The 18,655-nt window shown below is 35.7% G+C and overlaps 1 protein-coding gene across 3 annotated transcripts in view; it reads right to left on the bottom strand.

The window, feature by feature from the left end:
- LOC149776342 (F-box/LRR-repeat protein 4-like) overlaps positions 1-18,655 on the bottom strand; it is a 72,922-nt gene that overhangs the window by 6,487 nt on the left and 47,780 nt on the right. For all 3 annotated transcript variants that reach the window (XM_089942861.1, XM_089942862.1, XM_089942863.1), the window contains exons 13-15: positions 15,050-15,157; positions 7,301-7,387; positions 2,969-3,073 (exon numbers count right to left, since the gene is read on the bottom strand). In XM_089942861.1, the coding sequence (XP_089798987.1) occupies positions 2,969-3,073; positions 7,301-7,387; positions 15,050-15,157 (300 nt within the window). The remainder of the gene's footprint in view (positions 1-2,968; positions 3,074-7,300; positions 7,388-15,049; positions 15,158-18,655) is intronic.

Below are 18,655 nucleotides of genomic sequence, written 5' to 3'. Positions count from 1 at the left end.
GTGACTGCGTAGTCTCCCTCATTGTATTTCCAACAACAACCACAGTGATTGCAGTCTCCATTATTGTATTTCCAACAACAACTGCGGTGACTGTGTAGTGTCCATCATTGTATTTCCAACAACAACCAGTGACTGCGTAGTGTCCATCATTGTATTTCCAACAACAACCAGTGACTGCGTAGTGTCCATCATTGTATTTCCAACAACAACCAAGGCACATGAATTATTAAGTGCACTTAGGATGATGACAGGGTGAAAAGTGTTGCATCTGATGCTTAGCTTAGGGAAACCTAGCCAAAGAAGAAGGTGCGTTGAAAGTGATATTGATTCCATCCATAACACGTCAGGTCCGTATGTCATCATGGCATATCTAGTTCCCATCTGGAAGTGAATAACTGTAATTGTTGCCTTCCTCCTACAGGGATCTGTGATAAGGATGGTATGAATATGATATCATTTTTCCAAAAGGGAGGCTTTCATGGAGAAAAACTGGTGAAAATGATTACCCTCTTCCTCTTGTCCACTTTCCTTCTGGAGAACTGTAGAGTTCGATGGTTGTAGATTCAGTAGTACTTCATCCCATCGGCTTGTCCTATAGGCATCCCTTTTTGTCACTTGCCTGAAAATCCCTATGCTGAGAATGTGAGGGCATACCTGCCATATTCCAAGACAGTGTTGGTGGGCTTCCAAGACTCAAAAATTTTATTTTGAAGCCCCAGAAAGGCAGCATGCATGACCAAAATAAATGGTGTCATCCAAATGAGAATAGCTAACTGCTCATGTGGGCCTATAGAAAATGACTGGTATTTCAAATCTGATTTTAACTTGTCTGTCTTGCTCAATGCATTTAATACAAAGTAAAAAATAGCTGGTACACAAAGTATTGTCAAATATAATGCCATACACATATGTGCAAGCACTCAAATGATCACAACCACACTGACATTCAGTATAAACATACACGAAGCATATGTCTTTAAAATCCATTAGATGGCAATCTACGAGCCTAATTATATGCAGTCTTTGCTACTCTCAATAGCTCAACAGGGGGTTTGATGCTGTTGTTGTTGTAGGGTTTAACGCCATTTTTCAGCACAAGATAGGCTATACATGGCGGCCAGTATTAATGGTGGAAGAAGAACCCGGGAAAACCCCGGAAAGAACCACCGACCCACGAGAAGCTACTGGCAAGCTTTCTCACATACCCACATTGGCTGAATCTGAGACTTGAACCCATGCAGACAGAGGTGAGATGGCAGTGATCTGTAACGGAGAGCGCTTTAGACCACTCGGCCACTCGGGGCCCCCAACAGGGGGTTTGAAGGTAGAAACTCAATAGTACTGGTGTTTAAAGTTCTCTGCTGCATTGAATCCTGGTCAGAACCAAGTTGTTCTGGACAACCATAAGATTATCATAGTCAAAACTATCTCATGCAGTCTGATCATGAGATATTCTTGTCATTATTGAAAAATTAATATACATTGTCAAAACTATCTCATTTTGTTGGGCTTTGCTAACATCTATTTGCTTCCTGAATCCCTTTCAAAAGTGAATCGCAACTGAACAATATTCCAACAACTGAAATAATCATGCTTTGTGTTTTATGTATGGAGTAAAATCTGACTTCAAAGAAACATTGCTGCTGTTCACAAACTTGTCAATAATCTTAATACAGATGGATTAAACATTCCAGGCAATGACAATAGCTTTTATTCTTCAACATGCATCAATCATCTCTTTGATTTATCTATATTGGGTTGTTCCACTTTGTGAACTTTACCTATAATCTTCAGAGTACTTAACACATCATACTAAATATTGTCAGCAAATTAAGTAATATTTGAAATAGAGGTTTTATACCTGACCTCCTTCCGTTTTAAATTGCCACTGTTTAAACTGCCCAAAAGATAGTTTTACATCAACTCCATACATACTATATGGGCATATACTGAGTTTTTTCCTTTTCTTTTCGAAGATTACTGAAAATCATGTATTTTGTGATCATGTTAGTTGATTTGGGATTAACTAAATCATGTTTTTAGCATGACACATGTTATGGCAGATATATGAGGGAGGGAAATTAGTCCCCTTGGTGGCTTGTTTGCAGATTGTCAGCAAGGTTGTGAACATAGCTTGGCCTTATGATGGTCTAAAGAAAGGTGGAGGTAGAGAGCACCGCATCTCATTCCACCAGTTGTAAGTTCATTGCTACTGATACTAAAGCAGTGGGCAGCTCTAATTAAGAAGCAGGATATTCTGGAAACAGACTCCCAAGCATGTCTTGTAGGATACTGGCTGGGAGATGATATGCTGAATTCTGCCTGTTGAAAGATTTACATAGATACTACGTCCAATATAGAGCACATAGCCATGACTTAGCACACAACTGCTGTGTTTCGTTAAAAGTCTTCCAATCCATGTGTACTTAGGATGGCTTTGCCATCCCCACTAGTGTGATATCATGGTTGCCTGCTGGGTTTCCTATTTGAAAATTGGCATGTGGAACTCATAGAACTGCCAACAAAAGTTTAAGGGAAAATTTCATTGTGAGAAAAAGATTTAGTTGATGCTTGGTTTTTGTAATTGATATCAGCAGCCATGAATGTCAGCAACTCAAACAGCCTGTGGAAGTAATCTGAAAGTAGATTCTTCCTTTTAGTTAAAAATCAACTGATGGTGGAACTTTAGAAAACTTACCTGTAACATGTACCCAGCAGTAGCAGAAATTATACAGCAATAACACACATGTTTTCAATATCACCCACCAGACTTGCACATATTTAATATTGCTACAGCAATGTGAGAAGACACACTAGCAAACCATGCTGGATTTGCTGGGTGGTAGTAGTTCTTCTAAGGCATTATGATCCAGTAATGTATTTGTAGAAGAAATCAGTTAATATCTGAATTCTGTACTGATGCTGAAGATAGATTATATACAGTATTAAGGATGAAAAACATATGAACCTTTGAGCAGCAAATGCCGAAACCTCCCTGGTACCCAAAATATCAAGCTGTTCCATCTCCTTACAGTGCTTGGCAATGGCTAGTAAATCTTCATCACAAACAGTCCTGAAAATATAGTATGGCAAATTACAGTGCTGGGCAATGGCTAGTAAATCTTCATTACAAACAGTCCTGAAAATATAGTATGGCAAAGTACAGTGCTGGGCAATGGCTAGTAAATCATCACAAACAGTCCTGAAAATACAGTATGGCAAAGTACAGTGCTGGGCAATGGCTAGTAAATCTTCATCACAAACAGTCCTGAAAATATAGTATGGCAAATTACAGTGCTGGGCAATAGCTAGTAAATCTTCATCACAAACAGTCCTGAAAATATAGTGTGGCAAAGGAAAGTTGCAATTAAACTACTATCAAATGAATGAATGAATGTCAAGGAGTGCAATCCAAAGTGATTAGGAATGAAATGTAGCTAAATGACTTCACATTTTATTACTAAATTTTCTGTTTTTAATTTGAAATTTCTGAAACAGAGTACAGAATCATCAATCTTTTAATGAAGTTAGTGGATGCAGCATATTTGCAAAACATAATCTTCTTAACATTAATGATTTACAGTATGTATGTATGGATGGATGGATGCATGCATGCACGCATGCATGCATGTATGTATATACTTATGAAATCCCTCTCCACAACCAGATGGTCATTAGTCTTTAGTCATAAACTTGTCTCTAAAAACCTCAACATTTTTTCCTTTCCCCAATATGTACTTGAATTAAAAGAAGACTTCGAGAGTTTGGATGGAGAATGAATCTAAAGGAAAAGTTCAGTTTTAATTATATTATTCCAGTCATGATGAATCCCATAGTTTCTGTCCAAAAAGCAATTATGTCAGCAAAGTCCCAGCCCTAAGGGCATTCTTGTCGGTGGTGAAAAATCAATGTTAATTTGCATGAACAGAGCCATATAAAAGACCATTTAACCTAACAAAAATGAAAGCCACCTGCATGATACTATCATCAAGAAAGCAGAAAATGGGTCTTCAGTTGTTGTCATGAATATGTAGGACTACATCACTGAAGTGAAAAGGCAGCTTTCAAACAGTTTTTATAAGAAACTTAGTCACAACCCAACATCTGACCATGCTGATACTCCTGCACATGACACACCAATGACAAACCAATGACAAAATATAAACTTACTTTCTACCCTAAACCAGGGACATTTAGCTGTTTCTCTAAATTATACAAAATGTACCTGGGGAAGCAAAGTGTTTGGAAATGACCATCCCACTGAAAACAATTCTGAATTTATTGAATATCACCACTGCATTTAGGTATAAAAACACTACTCAATACTCTTGTTAGTAATTATTATTATTATTATTATCTCTTTCTCAGTATCCCTGTACATTCTCATGACACATTTCCTTTACCTTCTCCACAAATAACTTTAGCAGGATATAATTTTTGGTACATATTGTAGTTTCTGGTCTAAAATGGCATGGTTTTTCATTATGAATGGTTTCTGTCCTGATCTTTTAGCTTGGAATCGGGTCACTGCAATTATGTTCTCCATATGGATACAGGCATTTATTTGAATCACTCCATATGAATAACAGTCTTTTACGATGATCATCCCCATATGGATACAGGCATTTATTTGAATCACTCCATATGAATAACAGTCATTTACGATGATCACCCCCATAAGGACACAGGCATTTCAGTGCTCTGATACAATTCTTGGATAAATACATTCACTGGAATTTATAATCTATTCAAACATGCAATTGTATTACTGTCATTAAACAAAAGATTGTTGACACATCAGCACTCCATAAGCTATAACAGACACGTCATTGCCTTCAGTTTTGGATCTCTTCAGGGCTTGTACTTAGTTTTATTCAGGACTTTAAATTACCAGGATTTGTGTCTGATCTAATTCTTGGATTATTTTGGGATTTAATTTGCAATACCATAAGTTCTTTTTTCTCACTTTCACTTTGTATTCTATGGAAATAAAATTATGTTAAATTTTACAAAGCTTGTTGTCTTTCACTCGTTTCTGTTACTTATTTTAAGAGCATAGACTTGTAACAATGTAAAAAGCTCTCCCTCATTATAGTAACTGATCACTGCCAATTTGTGTGCCAATATACACACCAGACAGCCCTCCCTCATTATAACTACTGCATGATAAACAATTTTTCTCAATAAACAAACAACTCTCCTTCATTGTAACTACTGCATCATTACAAATTTTTGCATCAATAAACACACTTCTCCCTTATTATATCTTTCTGTCCAGCGCTCTCCATCATTATAGCTACTGCATTGTTACCAATTTCTGTGACAGTATACACTCTTCTCCCTCAATGTAACTACTGCATCAAGCCAATTTTTGTGTCAATATATATATATATATATATATATATATATATATATATATATATATATATATATATACACATACATACATACTCTCCCTCATTGTAACTACTGCATCATTACCAATTTGTGTCAATGTACACACAGCCCTTCCTCATTGTAACTACTGCATCATTACCAATTTGTGTCAATGTACACACAGCCCTTCCTCATTGTAACTACTGCATCATTACCAATTTGTGTCAATGTACACACAGCCCTTCCTCATTGTAACTACTGCATCATTACCAATTTTTGTCAATACATACACACCTCTCCATCACTGTAACTACTGCACCATTACCAGCTATCCATCACTGTTTGTACATCTAGTATATCTATATATAATGACAAGTTAATAAAAACATACACCTCTGCTCTTGTACATCTTTAGCTTTGCCTTCAGTTGAATGTACTAGCTGTGTACTGTGAATTACTTTAAGTCTGTACCAATATTTGTGATTATATACCACAAACATAAAGTCAGAACAAAATATGAACCAAGTTGAGCATGCTGCCATTCCCCCTTCAGCCTTCTGTTTGTCATGTTGAAGCATCATTCATTTGTAATTTGTTGTGAGAGAAATAATTAAATATTTATAAAAGACAAGAAACTATGGAAATTTACTGATTATGACTTGAAAGATCTGAATGACAGTAATTACTATCTGATGCTATAAGCTGTAAATACAAATTTACTCAGTTGACATCCTTGTTTATATCAAAAATCATGTATTACATCCGTTTGTAATACCAAATAGTCAATAAAACTTCATATAATCAGTGAAATTTGCAAACATCTGAGAAATGTGAAAGCATTGAAATTCAATAAAAATAAAATGTCAATCACAGTGTGTGCCTTGTTTTAAGTATATATATATTCTGTCATAAAGTTAGATATATATACTAAAACATAAAATAAAATGTACAAACCATAAAGGCACTGTATTATCTGATGTCAGATACTATTTCCATACTAAACACATAAATTATTTTAAAAGCAACTACTGTGTCTAAATCAAATATGAATAGTTAATGAACCAAGGTCTGATTACATTTTTTTATTATACTGATCACAAACACCATTCACTGTTTCACTAAGCAAACAGAATACATGATCACATCATTATGGCTAATTACATTTTTCATTTATGCAATTAAATGCTAAATAAATAATCAGTCCTGGTTTTTCGATGCCATCTTAAGTGATATTTTGTCATGTGTGGAGATAAAATGCTTTCATACATGTGGATGTTTTCAAGTTGCTCTAGACTTTACTTGATAGTTCACCTCCACTGTCATACAGGACATTTAACTCCACAATCACCTAACACTATTCAAGTTTAACCTATACTTATAAAGTTGGTCTGAGGTCTAATCTCTTCTATTCATAAAACTTGGCAATTCTTGCAGACAGACCTGTCTGCAACAAATTAGTGCATATATTAATTGTTTTTACACACTTATTGGTATTTATTCTTGTGACTTCTGGGTTACAGCTGGTTGAAAGGGTCTTTACACAATCTGCAGAGTGTACATCTGGATCAAACCTGATGTTTGACAACTTGTCCAATAACACAACCCATTTCAAATTACTTGGCTACATGTGTGGATAACTGGCTGTTCCACATCAATATTAAGAAAACAACTATATGCAACATTGCAAAAGCAAAATGGTTATTATGGTTATGTGACTTTAGCATTTATCAACTCGTCAGATAACTGTCATGGTTTAATTGACAGTGTCCTCAGCAAATTGGGGTACAATGTAAAATCAATCTACCCATTTTGTAATTTGATGCATCATTGAAGAGTGGTAGCAATTACATAATGGGATATTCATCACATGACAGTCACATGTCAAATTCACAAAAGGTTGAATTTCCTGAGAAACTGTACTTACCTATTTGCAGTTAGAAATAATTTCTTTAGCTTTGTACAATTCTGTGTCAGCTCAACAAAGCATGATGTTCTGGACTTCAGTTCTGGGCTGAAAACAAATATAACCTTTTGGTCAATGTCATTAATTACATTAAATTTCTTTTAAAACTGACAATTATCAAACACAGCTCTCCCCTGTTATAATACTGTAAATGGAAGCCTTTGAATATATATTGCATTATAGTGAGGCCAGTGCTTAATAAGGTACATAATACATATAATTTTACTACCATTTAATGAAACCAATTTTTTCAAGTAAATTATGTTTCTTTGATACTACTTGCCCATCATAATACTGTCTCACAAATCCAACCATTACAGGTAAAAACAGTTTAGGTAAAAAGCTAAGAGTTATCTGCCCACCTAGGTGCAGTTAGATAGAGTGATCTAGACTTGATACCAGGATTGGTGCCAAATCCCATGAAATTGTCAGTTACTACTGGAGCAGGAGGCATTTTATGTATATACCTGCAGGTAGGCTAGAAGGATGAATGTGTATTATGATTGGGTGAGGATTATCAATAATATATATATATATATATATATATATATATATATATATATATATATATATATATATATATATATATATATGTATATATGTATATATATATATATATATATATATATATATATATATATATATATATATATATATATTACAAGAAAAACTGGTTTCTTCAAAATACATTACCCCATCATGGTAGGTTAAGATAATAGGTGAGAGATGGAGGGAGATACATCCATTGTTCCAAACAGACCATCTCTGGCCCCCTAAGGCATGTGAGACAGCTTCTGGATAACTTAAACAGACTCCAAATGTCGGGGAACAGATTTGAAAGGGAACAATTTTCCCTTCTAAAATCCAGTGTAAGTCATGAAGCTGCATCTTTATGAAGCTGTCTAATGACCAGGAAAGTAACGTCTTGCACCATGGGTAAAGGTTCCTCCCAATCAAATTTAGCCTTTTAGGATGGAATATCTCTGATACGGATGGAGAAGTGTACTCGGATCTCCATCCCATGGCATGCATAATAACAGTTTCACTCATAGGCAATATTTATGGCAACTGCCCTATCTTTGTGAGGAAATAATGCCAAGCAAGTACACTGGTGTATGTTTAGTCTAATATGCAACACAGATTGCCCACTTCATTCAGAATGAAGGTGTTCCCCGTGTTGAAACAGCGTCCTTCCCCTCTTTTGAAGTGAGATGTCCGATTTTCCTTGATGCAATGACTCAGTCTTCCTCATTACCACTTCAGAGCTTGCCATGGGTCCAGCTGATGACCTTGAGTGTCCAGAATATACTGGAATTATTACCAATATGGGATTCCCTAAAATCAGCAGCCTATTCTTGGCAAAGTAAGCAGTGGCATTCATGGGTGATACTGATCCATCTTGTCAGAACTGCATGTAGATGGGTCCACCAACAGGATATACAGCCACTGATTTTACCTGTTGATTGCCAAATCCGTGAGGAGACAGGACTTAATATGATAGGTGAGCTAAGTAAGCCCTTGAGAGCAGTTCAAATGGTGTCTTTTTTAGCCATGTAAATACCCATAATAAATTCCACTTGAGCAAGGATACAATGTCATTGACATTGGCCTGGTGAAATCCAAGATGAACAGAAGACCAAATAGGTTTTTGGTTTGTCTGGTATCCTCTCTTCCATGATAACCCAGTGTGCCAGTGATTGTGGAGTGCTAGGTTTAATTGTGATTGTTGCTATTTCTCATCAAAAAGCCATAGGAAGTTAGCTATTGAGGTATGGATGCCAAAATTGATATAAAGTGCTCTTGTGCACTCTACTGAGAATATACCCCACTGCCTTCTGTAAGCCTCTAAGGCAGCTGGCCACATCACTTGAGGGATTCTCCACCATTTGTTGTGAGAACTGTTTGTTCTTACAGGTGTTATTTAATAATATCCAGATGTGCACATTCAGTAACTCTGGGCTGGAATTAAACACCTGACATTGTGGTTGCTAAATGCAGATGAGGAAACATCTCGATTCTTGGCAATTCCGTTGTGAGATTGATGAGGTTGGTTCAAGACTTCCCATTTGAGGGGAGTAATTAGGACGAGACAGATTCTTTTGATTACTGTATCACCTTCGAACCTGAGGTGTTGGAGAAGTGTATACATCTGGTCATTCCAATCTACAGAAAGAACATTGATTTCCAGGCATTGTGGATCCAAGACAAAGATAAGGATTTTGGCATTCCACCTTGTTGCCAAGAGGTCCATCAAAAATTGATCCCACCAAGAATCTAGCTAGTGAATACTGAGGGATGATGAGACCATTCCATTTCCATTAATTCCTTCTTAGAAGACAAAGAATCTGACAATACATTAGCCAGCAAAGGATATGTCAAACTTAAATGTGGATTTCTTGTTGAGGACACCACTTTAGAAAATCCAAACAAGAATACAGAGGTCTGGGTGCTTGGTTCCACTTTACTGTTTGATAAAAGTCACCACAGTGGAATTGTCAGACAGAACAAAAATTCCATTCCCAAGTACATTCTCAAGCCACCAATGAAATACTTTCAAACTGGTTTCAACTCAAAGATGTTGATATGCCAATAATGATCCTGAGAAGGCATCACTCCTATGGCATCCTGAAATGGAATAAAGACTTGCATGCAAAGTCCTATGTTTCTGCATCCATACCAATTGTGATTTCCAGAGGTACTTGCAGAGGTATCCCCGATGTGAATCCAGGGTGGTTTCTCTGCTTCAAGATTAAACCTCATATTGTGCAGGTTGCGAAAGTTGGTCCAATGGTCAAAGGTTTGACTTCCATTTGGACCTCAATATCATTTTTATGGGAGCTAAAGAAGGTGGCCAAGGACCTAGATGTCTGCTGCTGCATTGTGCAAAACTCATCTGGCAAAAGATATTTCCCAGCAGATGGATTGTTCCGTGCAGACAAAAAATCTAACATTGCATGAATTAAATTCTCATTCTCGAGTAAGCATTCTTTTTACAGTAATTCCAGATTTAGTCGACCGAGTTCTTGAACGGGTATGAGGTCAAAGATGTCCTGTTGACAAGGAGACTGAGAATGAGGGTAGCATCATGTCTTGCTCCACACTATAACTAGCCTGCTGCTTTGTAGCCTGTTGAAGGCAAATCACAGACCTTCCTAAAGCTTTGTGAGTGGGGACATGAAGTCACACCTCTTGCAGGTCCACACTGATTGCAGTCTCCACAATGAATGGCATAAGAACTTTTGTTGCATTCCATCCTGAACCCAACAGCATTACAGAGTTGACTAAGTGCAACTTGGTTGATGACTAAGTGATAAGTGTTGCCTTTTATCTGAAAGAACTCTGGGCAAAAGCTTAAGAGGTGCAAGGAACATGATACTGAGTCCCTAGTAAACCATTTATCTGGTTCAAAAAATGTTGTTTTATTAAATCTTCCCCATTCAACAATGAAAGACTGGAGCCTTCTCCCTCCTGGATCTGGGAGAAGGGGTCATGGGTGTACGTCATTTGAGATAGGGAAGGTCTTGTGGAACACTGATGAACATGATCAACCTCCCTTTGATTCTTCCAATTATTCTGAGAGAAACGTGGTTCTGAATGGTTGTACATTTGGTCTTCCCAGTGGCAAATGCTCTAGGAACAACACTGCAATGTAAATTTCTCTGCTGAATCTGAGACTGTTAGGGATGGAAAGAAGGCATCCTTGGTGGTTTGTTGCAAATTCACTGAACCTGATCATTAAAGAGATTAGATGATGAAAATTGTGAGTTTAGCTTGGCTAATGACAGTCTTTAAGAAAGGTGAAGGTAGAGAGCATTGCATCTCATTCCACCTGTTGTATGTTCATAGTTGCAGTTACATCCATGGCCAAAGTAGGCTGGGTCAAGTGGACCATTTTATAAACATGCTCCCACATATTCTGTTCAGATTCAAGATGGGAGAAAGTAAGCTGTGCTTTGCCTATTGAAGATCTCCATTGATACTAGATGCAATATTGATCCCATAGTCATGATGTTACGAATCAACTCATGGGTATCCAAACTAGAGAACACAGAAGACATTTGCAAGAAAAAAAACAACTGTGGACGATTGGAACATGTAAATGATGATGTAAGCAGTCTCAAAATTTTAGTAACATGTCACATTGTGGAAGCAACTGAAGTAGATTCTTCTGGAGACAATGATCACCTAATGATGGAACTGCAGACCTGGCAGGTGATGTAACGGAAAGAGGACGAGAGAACTCTGATGGAAGTGGGTGAAAAACTTTTTCAGTCCAAGCTTGCAAGGCAGATTTTTAGTCTTCATAGTAAAATCTAATAACAACAAGGGAAACCGAGGGCCAGTTTTCATCAGTTTACTATTAAGGTACTGAAACCAAAGTCTCTTGTGCTACCTGTGAAGTAGTTGGAGAAAAATGTAAATCATGGCAGATCACTACAACTGCAGCACATAATGAATTAAATCCCCTTACTTCTAAGGTGTCACTAAGCAGAGGCTCCCTTTGAGGGTGAGTAAAATAGTAGTTCTCCAAAAGTATTATGAGTGGATAACATATTTTGAAAAATAAATGGGATCTAAGACCACACTTGCCGTAACAAGATCTGTATGATAATGAAGGGCTTTATAATATGGGAGTGTGTATCTTGATTGTTCTATCCAAGTGTGGGTTAAAATGTCTGAGATGTTTCAGATTTCAGGACTTTTGAGATACAGTTTTAACACGTGATTTAAATACTCAGTAAAACCAACTGTCAGCTAATGATGAAAGTTGTCACAAACATCTCCTTTTTCATCCTGAAACTCATGTTCATGTGTACATCTCAACCCTCACCCTACCCATAGCTGCATTCATGATCAAAAGGATTCGTTCTCATCTTCCCATCTTTTAAAAACATCTTACCCAATCCTCTTCAATATTCCAACTGATGGTGCACAGGTTATAAGAACTAACTAATGGATGCATAGATAGTTATTAGACACAGACTGATGGACACAATATATCCACAAAAGAATGGATATATAAACCAGTGCATGGATGCACAGATGGATAATGGACACACACTGATGGACACAATATAACCATAAAAGAGTGGGTATTAAAAAAAGAGTATAAATTTCAAATTTAAGGATACAATGTGTGTGTGATTTGGATCTTTAACGTAGCTTTAGCAATTTTTCAGTCATGTCGCTACAATGTCTGCAGTGTGGCAGTTTATAGTGATGTCAAGCACTGGGGCATCATGCCACAGACACATTATCCTGACATCAGCTGACCATTTTCATAAGTCTTTGGTATGACTTGGCTGGGGATCGAACCCACGACCTCCTGCAACCAAGGTGGATGCTCTAACCACTAGGCCACTGGAGCAGTGAGGATACAATGATGTGAATGGTTGTTTTACTATTAAAAACTGAGTATAAGTGGTCAAAGGTCAGAAAAGCAAGTGAACCAGATGTTCATTGCAATAAAATCAGCAACATCCTCAAGTTCTTAAACAAAATAAATACCATCTGTACTTGTATACAAGTCAGATCCAACTGCAAACTGCTGAGAGACATTGTCCAGTGCATACTGCACTGGCAGATCTGGGTCTATGATGTCTGTTAGGAGTAAATTAGTGGAACAAAAAACACAGACCTTGATCTGCAGGCATATTATGCAATGGCAGATCTGGGTCTATGATGTCTGTTAGGAGTAAATTAGTGGAACAAACCACACAGACCTTGATCTGCAGGTATATTATGCAATGGCAGATCTGGGTCTATGATGTCTGTTAGGAGTAAATTAGTGGAACAAACCACACAGACCTTGATCTGCAGACATATTATGCAATGGCAGATCTGGGTCTATGATGTCTGTTAGGAGTAAATTAGTGGAACAAACCACACAGACCTTGACCTGCAGGCATATTATGCAATGGCAGATCAGGGTCTATGTTGCTTGTAGTTGGACACAGCTTATGCAGACATATGACAGTATCTCCATTATAGCACACTTATAAGGAAAGATGTCTGAGTGGCATCAACATTTCTGACACAGATGTCTGAATGGCATCAACATTTCTAACACAGAAAGATAGCATCAACATTTTTAACACAGAAAGATGTCTGAGTGGCATCAACATTTCTAACACAGAAAGATATCTGAATGGCATCAACATTTCTAACACAGAAAGATGTCTGAGTGGCATCAACATTTCTAACACAGAAAGATGTCTGAGTGGCATCAACATTTCTAAGACAGAAAGATGTCTGAGTGTCATCAACATTTCTAACACAGAAGGATGTCTGAGTGGCATCAACATTTCTAACACAGAAAAATGTTTGAGTGGCATCAACATTTCTAACACAGAAAGATGTCTGAGTGTCATCAGCATTTCTACACAATACTGTGCATCATACTGTCACAGATCTGACATTCAACAAATCCAAAAGTATTATATCTGCAGATGTGTTATAATGGATTTACACATTTTAGAGGCCTATCAGATTTATATGATATCAATATAATGATGGGGACAATTTTCTAAATCCTACCTATTTATCCCACAGTCGGGTTAATATTTCTCAGGGGAACAGTTTACAGCATATTTGGACTTAACTTTGCTTGGTGACTACACAGATTTTGCAAATGATCATTTTAATTGCCTGTAGTTTAAAAAAGCATGAATTCTAGGATTCAAAGAAGCGGGCAAAGTGGTAAAAATAATACAAGTAATCAACTTTTATCCATTATATTTTGTATTTGCTGTAATTCATTCCTCGGTTTTTACTTTTTTTTAAAACAATGAACAAGCTATTAAAGCTGCAACCCAAAAGTATGGATTTCCTACCACTTCCAAAAGTGGGGTCAAGAACCAATGGATTTATTGAAATAAGCATGTAATCAAAACTGAGACTGCACATGCATTAGCGAGCTAATCACAGCAAATTTTAATGCAGCAAAACAGTGAGTATGCACTGTCATAAAGTGGATTGAATTGTCATAAAGTAATTACTAAGAAATGTCATACAATAGATTGCATAAAAAATTTCTATTTGCACTTAAAATACAGATTTTTTATTAACTATTTTTATATTTTGCTTAGATATGCACAATCTGGACTGAGAATGAGGGCAAAATTTGGCCCCCAAAAATATGAAAAATTCCTGAAAAGAAGTTATTTGTGAAATAATTATGAGCAAGAAAACATCTGCACTTCAGTATTATTAACTTGCATATTTGCAACAATGACAAAGAATCTGTATTTTGAGGAAACATCTTTACATGTGGTCAGCCATGACTTTATAAGTGGTCAGCCAGACTATACTTGTGGTCAGTCTGACTTTACATGTTGTCAGTTTGACTTTATAAGTGGTCAGCCAGACTTAACACGTGGTCAGCCATGACTTCATAAGGGTCGTACGGACTTTCCTTGTGGTCAGTCTGACTTCATAAGTGGTCAGACGGACTTTCCTTGTGGTCAGTCTGACTTCATAAGTGGTCAGACAGATTTTCCTTGTGGTCAGTCTGACTTTACATGTTGTCAGCCATGGCTTTGTAAGTGGTCAGCCAGACTTTTATTTGTGGTCAGTATGACTTTACATCTTGTCAGTTTGACTTTACTGTGTATATTGTCAGGCTGACATAACATGATCAGGCTTGACTTTACATATGGTTAGCTTTGACTTTATATGTAGTCAGTCTAACATATGAAAGAAGTGACATACCACCATCCCAGGTCTATTTCTTCTAAATCTCGACAACTGGTATAAATGCGCAAAAGTCCTTCATGAGATATGGACCTACTTCTCCACAGTTCAAGTGACTTCAACTTCCTGAAATCAGTAAGGAAAAGACTTAACTCTGACGATGGCAATAGTTGTAATGAAATGGAAGCATTCCAGACACTTCAACTCATATCTCGATAATATCTGAAAATAAGTGCATATGTGTGTGTGTGTGTGTTTTGGGGATTTTTAACATAGCTTTAACGATTTTTCAGTCATATCGCTACTATATCTGGAGTGTGATATTTGATAGTGATGTTTAGCACTTGGGTATCATGCATTAATAATCCAAAGAAATCTTTAAAAATAACTGCATTAATTGATAATCCAATTAAATCTTTACAAATAACTGCATTAATTGATAATCCAATGAAATCTTTACAAATAATTGCAATGTGATATATTTCACTATGAATACATACATCTAAAAATAAGTAGGTATAGCTTCACAAAGAGAGACAGGTCTAAATGTTGAGCATCATGATAGACCATAAGTATATTCCACCTTTGTCTTACCCATGAATAACAGCTACATTCCGTGATTTGTCATTAGATTTGGTGAAAATCTTTTGATTAACATTGATGTATCTTTATAGACTCCAAACCATCTACATGATAGTCATTATTAAACTCACATGTATCCAATGTAAATGTGACTCCAAACCATCTACATGATAGTCAAATATTAAATTCATGTACATCCAATGTAAATGTGACTCCAAACCATCTACATGATAGTCAAATATTAAATTCATGTACATCCAATGTATTGTGACTCCAAACCATCTACATGATAGTCAAATATTTAATTCATGTACATCCAATGTAAATGTGACTCTAAACCATCTACATGATAATCAAATATTAAATTCATGTACATCCAATGTATTGTGACTCCAAACCATCTACATGATAATCAAATATTAAATTCAGGTGTATCTAATGTAAATGTGACTCCAAACCATCTACATGATAATCAAATATTAAATTCATGTGTATCCAATGTAAATGTGACTCCAAACCATCTACATGATAGTCAAATATTAAATTCATGTGCATCCAATGTAAATGTGACTCCAAACCATCTACATGATAGTCAAATATTAAATTCATGTACATCCAATGTAAATGTGACTCCAAACCATCTACATGATAGTCAAATATTAAAATCATGTACATCCAATGTATTGTGACTCCAAACCATCTACATGATAATCAAATATTAAATTCATGTACATCCAATGTAAATGTGACTCCAAACCATCTACATGATAGTCAAATATTAAATTCATGTACAGCCAATGTATTGTGACTCCAAACCATCTACATGATAGTCAAATATTAAATTCATGTACATCCAATGTAAATGTGACTCCAAACCATCTACATGATAGTCAAATATTAAATTCATGTACAGCCAATGTATTGTGACTCCAAACCATCTACATGATAATCAAATATTAAATTCATGTACATCCAATGTAAATGTGACTCCAAACCATCTACATGATAATCAAATATTAAATTCATGTACATCCAATGTAAATGTGACTCCAAACCATCTACATGATAGTCAAATATTAAATTCATGTACATCCAATGTATTGTGACTCCAAACCATCTACATGATAATCAAATATTAAATTCATGTACATCCAATGTAAATGTGACTCCAAACCATCTACATGATAGTCAAATATTAAATTCATGTACATCCAATGTATTGTGACTCCAAACCATCTATATGATAGTCAAATATTAAATTCATGTGCATCCAATGTATTGTGACTCCAAACCATCTACATGATAGTCAAATATTAAATTCATGTACATCCAATGTAATTGTGACTCCAAACCATCTACATGATAGTCAAATATTAAATTCATGTGCATCCAATGTATTGTGACTCCAAACCATCTACATGATTGTCATTATTCAACTCACATGCATCCGATGTATTGTGACTCCAAACCATCTACATAATAGTCAAAATTAAATTCTTGTGCATTCAATGTATTGTGACTCCAAACCATCTACATGATAGTCAATATTAAATTCATGTACATCATATGTAATTGTGACTACAAACCATCTACATGATTGTCATTATTCAACTCACATACATCCAATGTAATTGTAATACATTTATATAAACTTCAAAACATCTACATGATTGTAAAAATTCAGCACATCCAATGCAATTGTTCTAAAAGCATAACAGAGTCATAGTATATTGCCTGAATTTGCTTCTACATGTGCTGTGTTACCACTGTAGGTCTTAAAATATTAACAAAAAGAAGTGAAACCAACATTTTAAGTTAAATTCAACAATTTATTTCCTTAGAATACAAAGTGAAAATTCCAAAGACAAAGTATTGTGAATTAAGTCAAAAATAATCCTCAATGTCCTATCAGAAGTCCAAAAATATACAAGGTTCCAAATGAATTCCATTAGTCTTTAATGTCCTGGTGTACCAACTGTATAATACACAGTGTCTTTGAATGAATTCACTATAGTCCCAAAATAATTTGTTAATTCACCCAGTCAGCATTTTAGTAATTCTAATGAATCCCTCATGGATTATATCTAAACAGAGCCACAAACTCTGATCACATATTCCCAAAGACTGATATGAAACAGAAATGAATTAATTTGTTCACTAAGTCTCTATTTATATATATATTTAACTAGACCTAGTATGCAAAAGAATGTTCTGGAATTCCCTAGATGTAATTTCTAATGGAAAATATGATCAAATTGTAAACAAGTTTGGTTCCAGAACATTCCAGCTTATAAACAAAGTTAGGCCTTGAACTAAAATTTTACTAAATATTTTGTTTACCACTTTCAATCATGACAAAAGTCAGGTGGACAAACTCAATTCACAACCCTCAATCACTGAGAAAATTAAGTACACAATATAGGTATACATAACTGCATTAGAAAACACATGTGAGTAAGGAATAATAAATATTACATACAAATTTTTATTGTAAACCCATGGCTACCAAATTATGCAAAGTTCAAATATGGATAATAATGACATGGATATTGTAGTCCCCATCTGCTCTAGCCAAACCAATGTTCTGAACAAGTGCCCTCTAGTGGATGACAGAGTTACTGCATGTAGCAAGTGAAATCAACTGATCAGTGAGAACTCATAATGCAATACTCATGTTTACAGAATCATCACCTACTATTTCTAATGAATATTTATGTGAATAAATGGAGACTATTTCATTATGATTTGTATTAGAATTTACTAAATGGAATGCATGTACAGCTGTGAATATGTCAATGCTTCATTCAAATTTGATTCTTAAGGAAGAATGCTGGCATGCATTATGTTAATTTGACTGGAAAGATAAACAGCTAATAATTTAAATGTACAAAAAGGCTAAAATTCCTGAAGCAATTAAGTTAAATATACATAATACTGAAAATACTATATAAGCTGCCTTGGTACAAACCTCCAGATAGTGGACACCTATTCTAAAGGACAATTCTGTCACTCCAATTAAAAACTTGTATAAATGTCATATAA

This window comes from Sinohyriopsis cumingii, chromosome 18 (genome assembly GCF_028554795.1).
Source record: "Sinohyriopsis cumingii isolate HCF-2022 chromosome 18, ASM2855479v2, whole genome shotgun sequence".
Classification (NCBI taxonomy): domain Eukaryota; kingdom Metazoa; phylum Mollusca; class Bivalvia; order Unionida; family Unionidae; genus Sinohyriopsis; species Sinohyriopsis cumingii.
The sequence above is the reverse complement of the archived record's forward strand: the minus strand, read 5'-3'. Positions and strand labels throughout refer to the sequence as shown.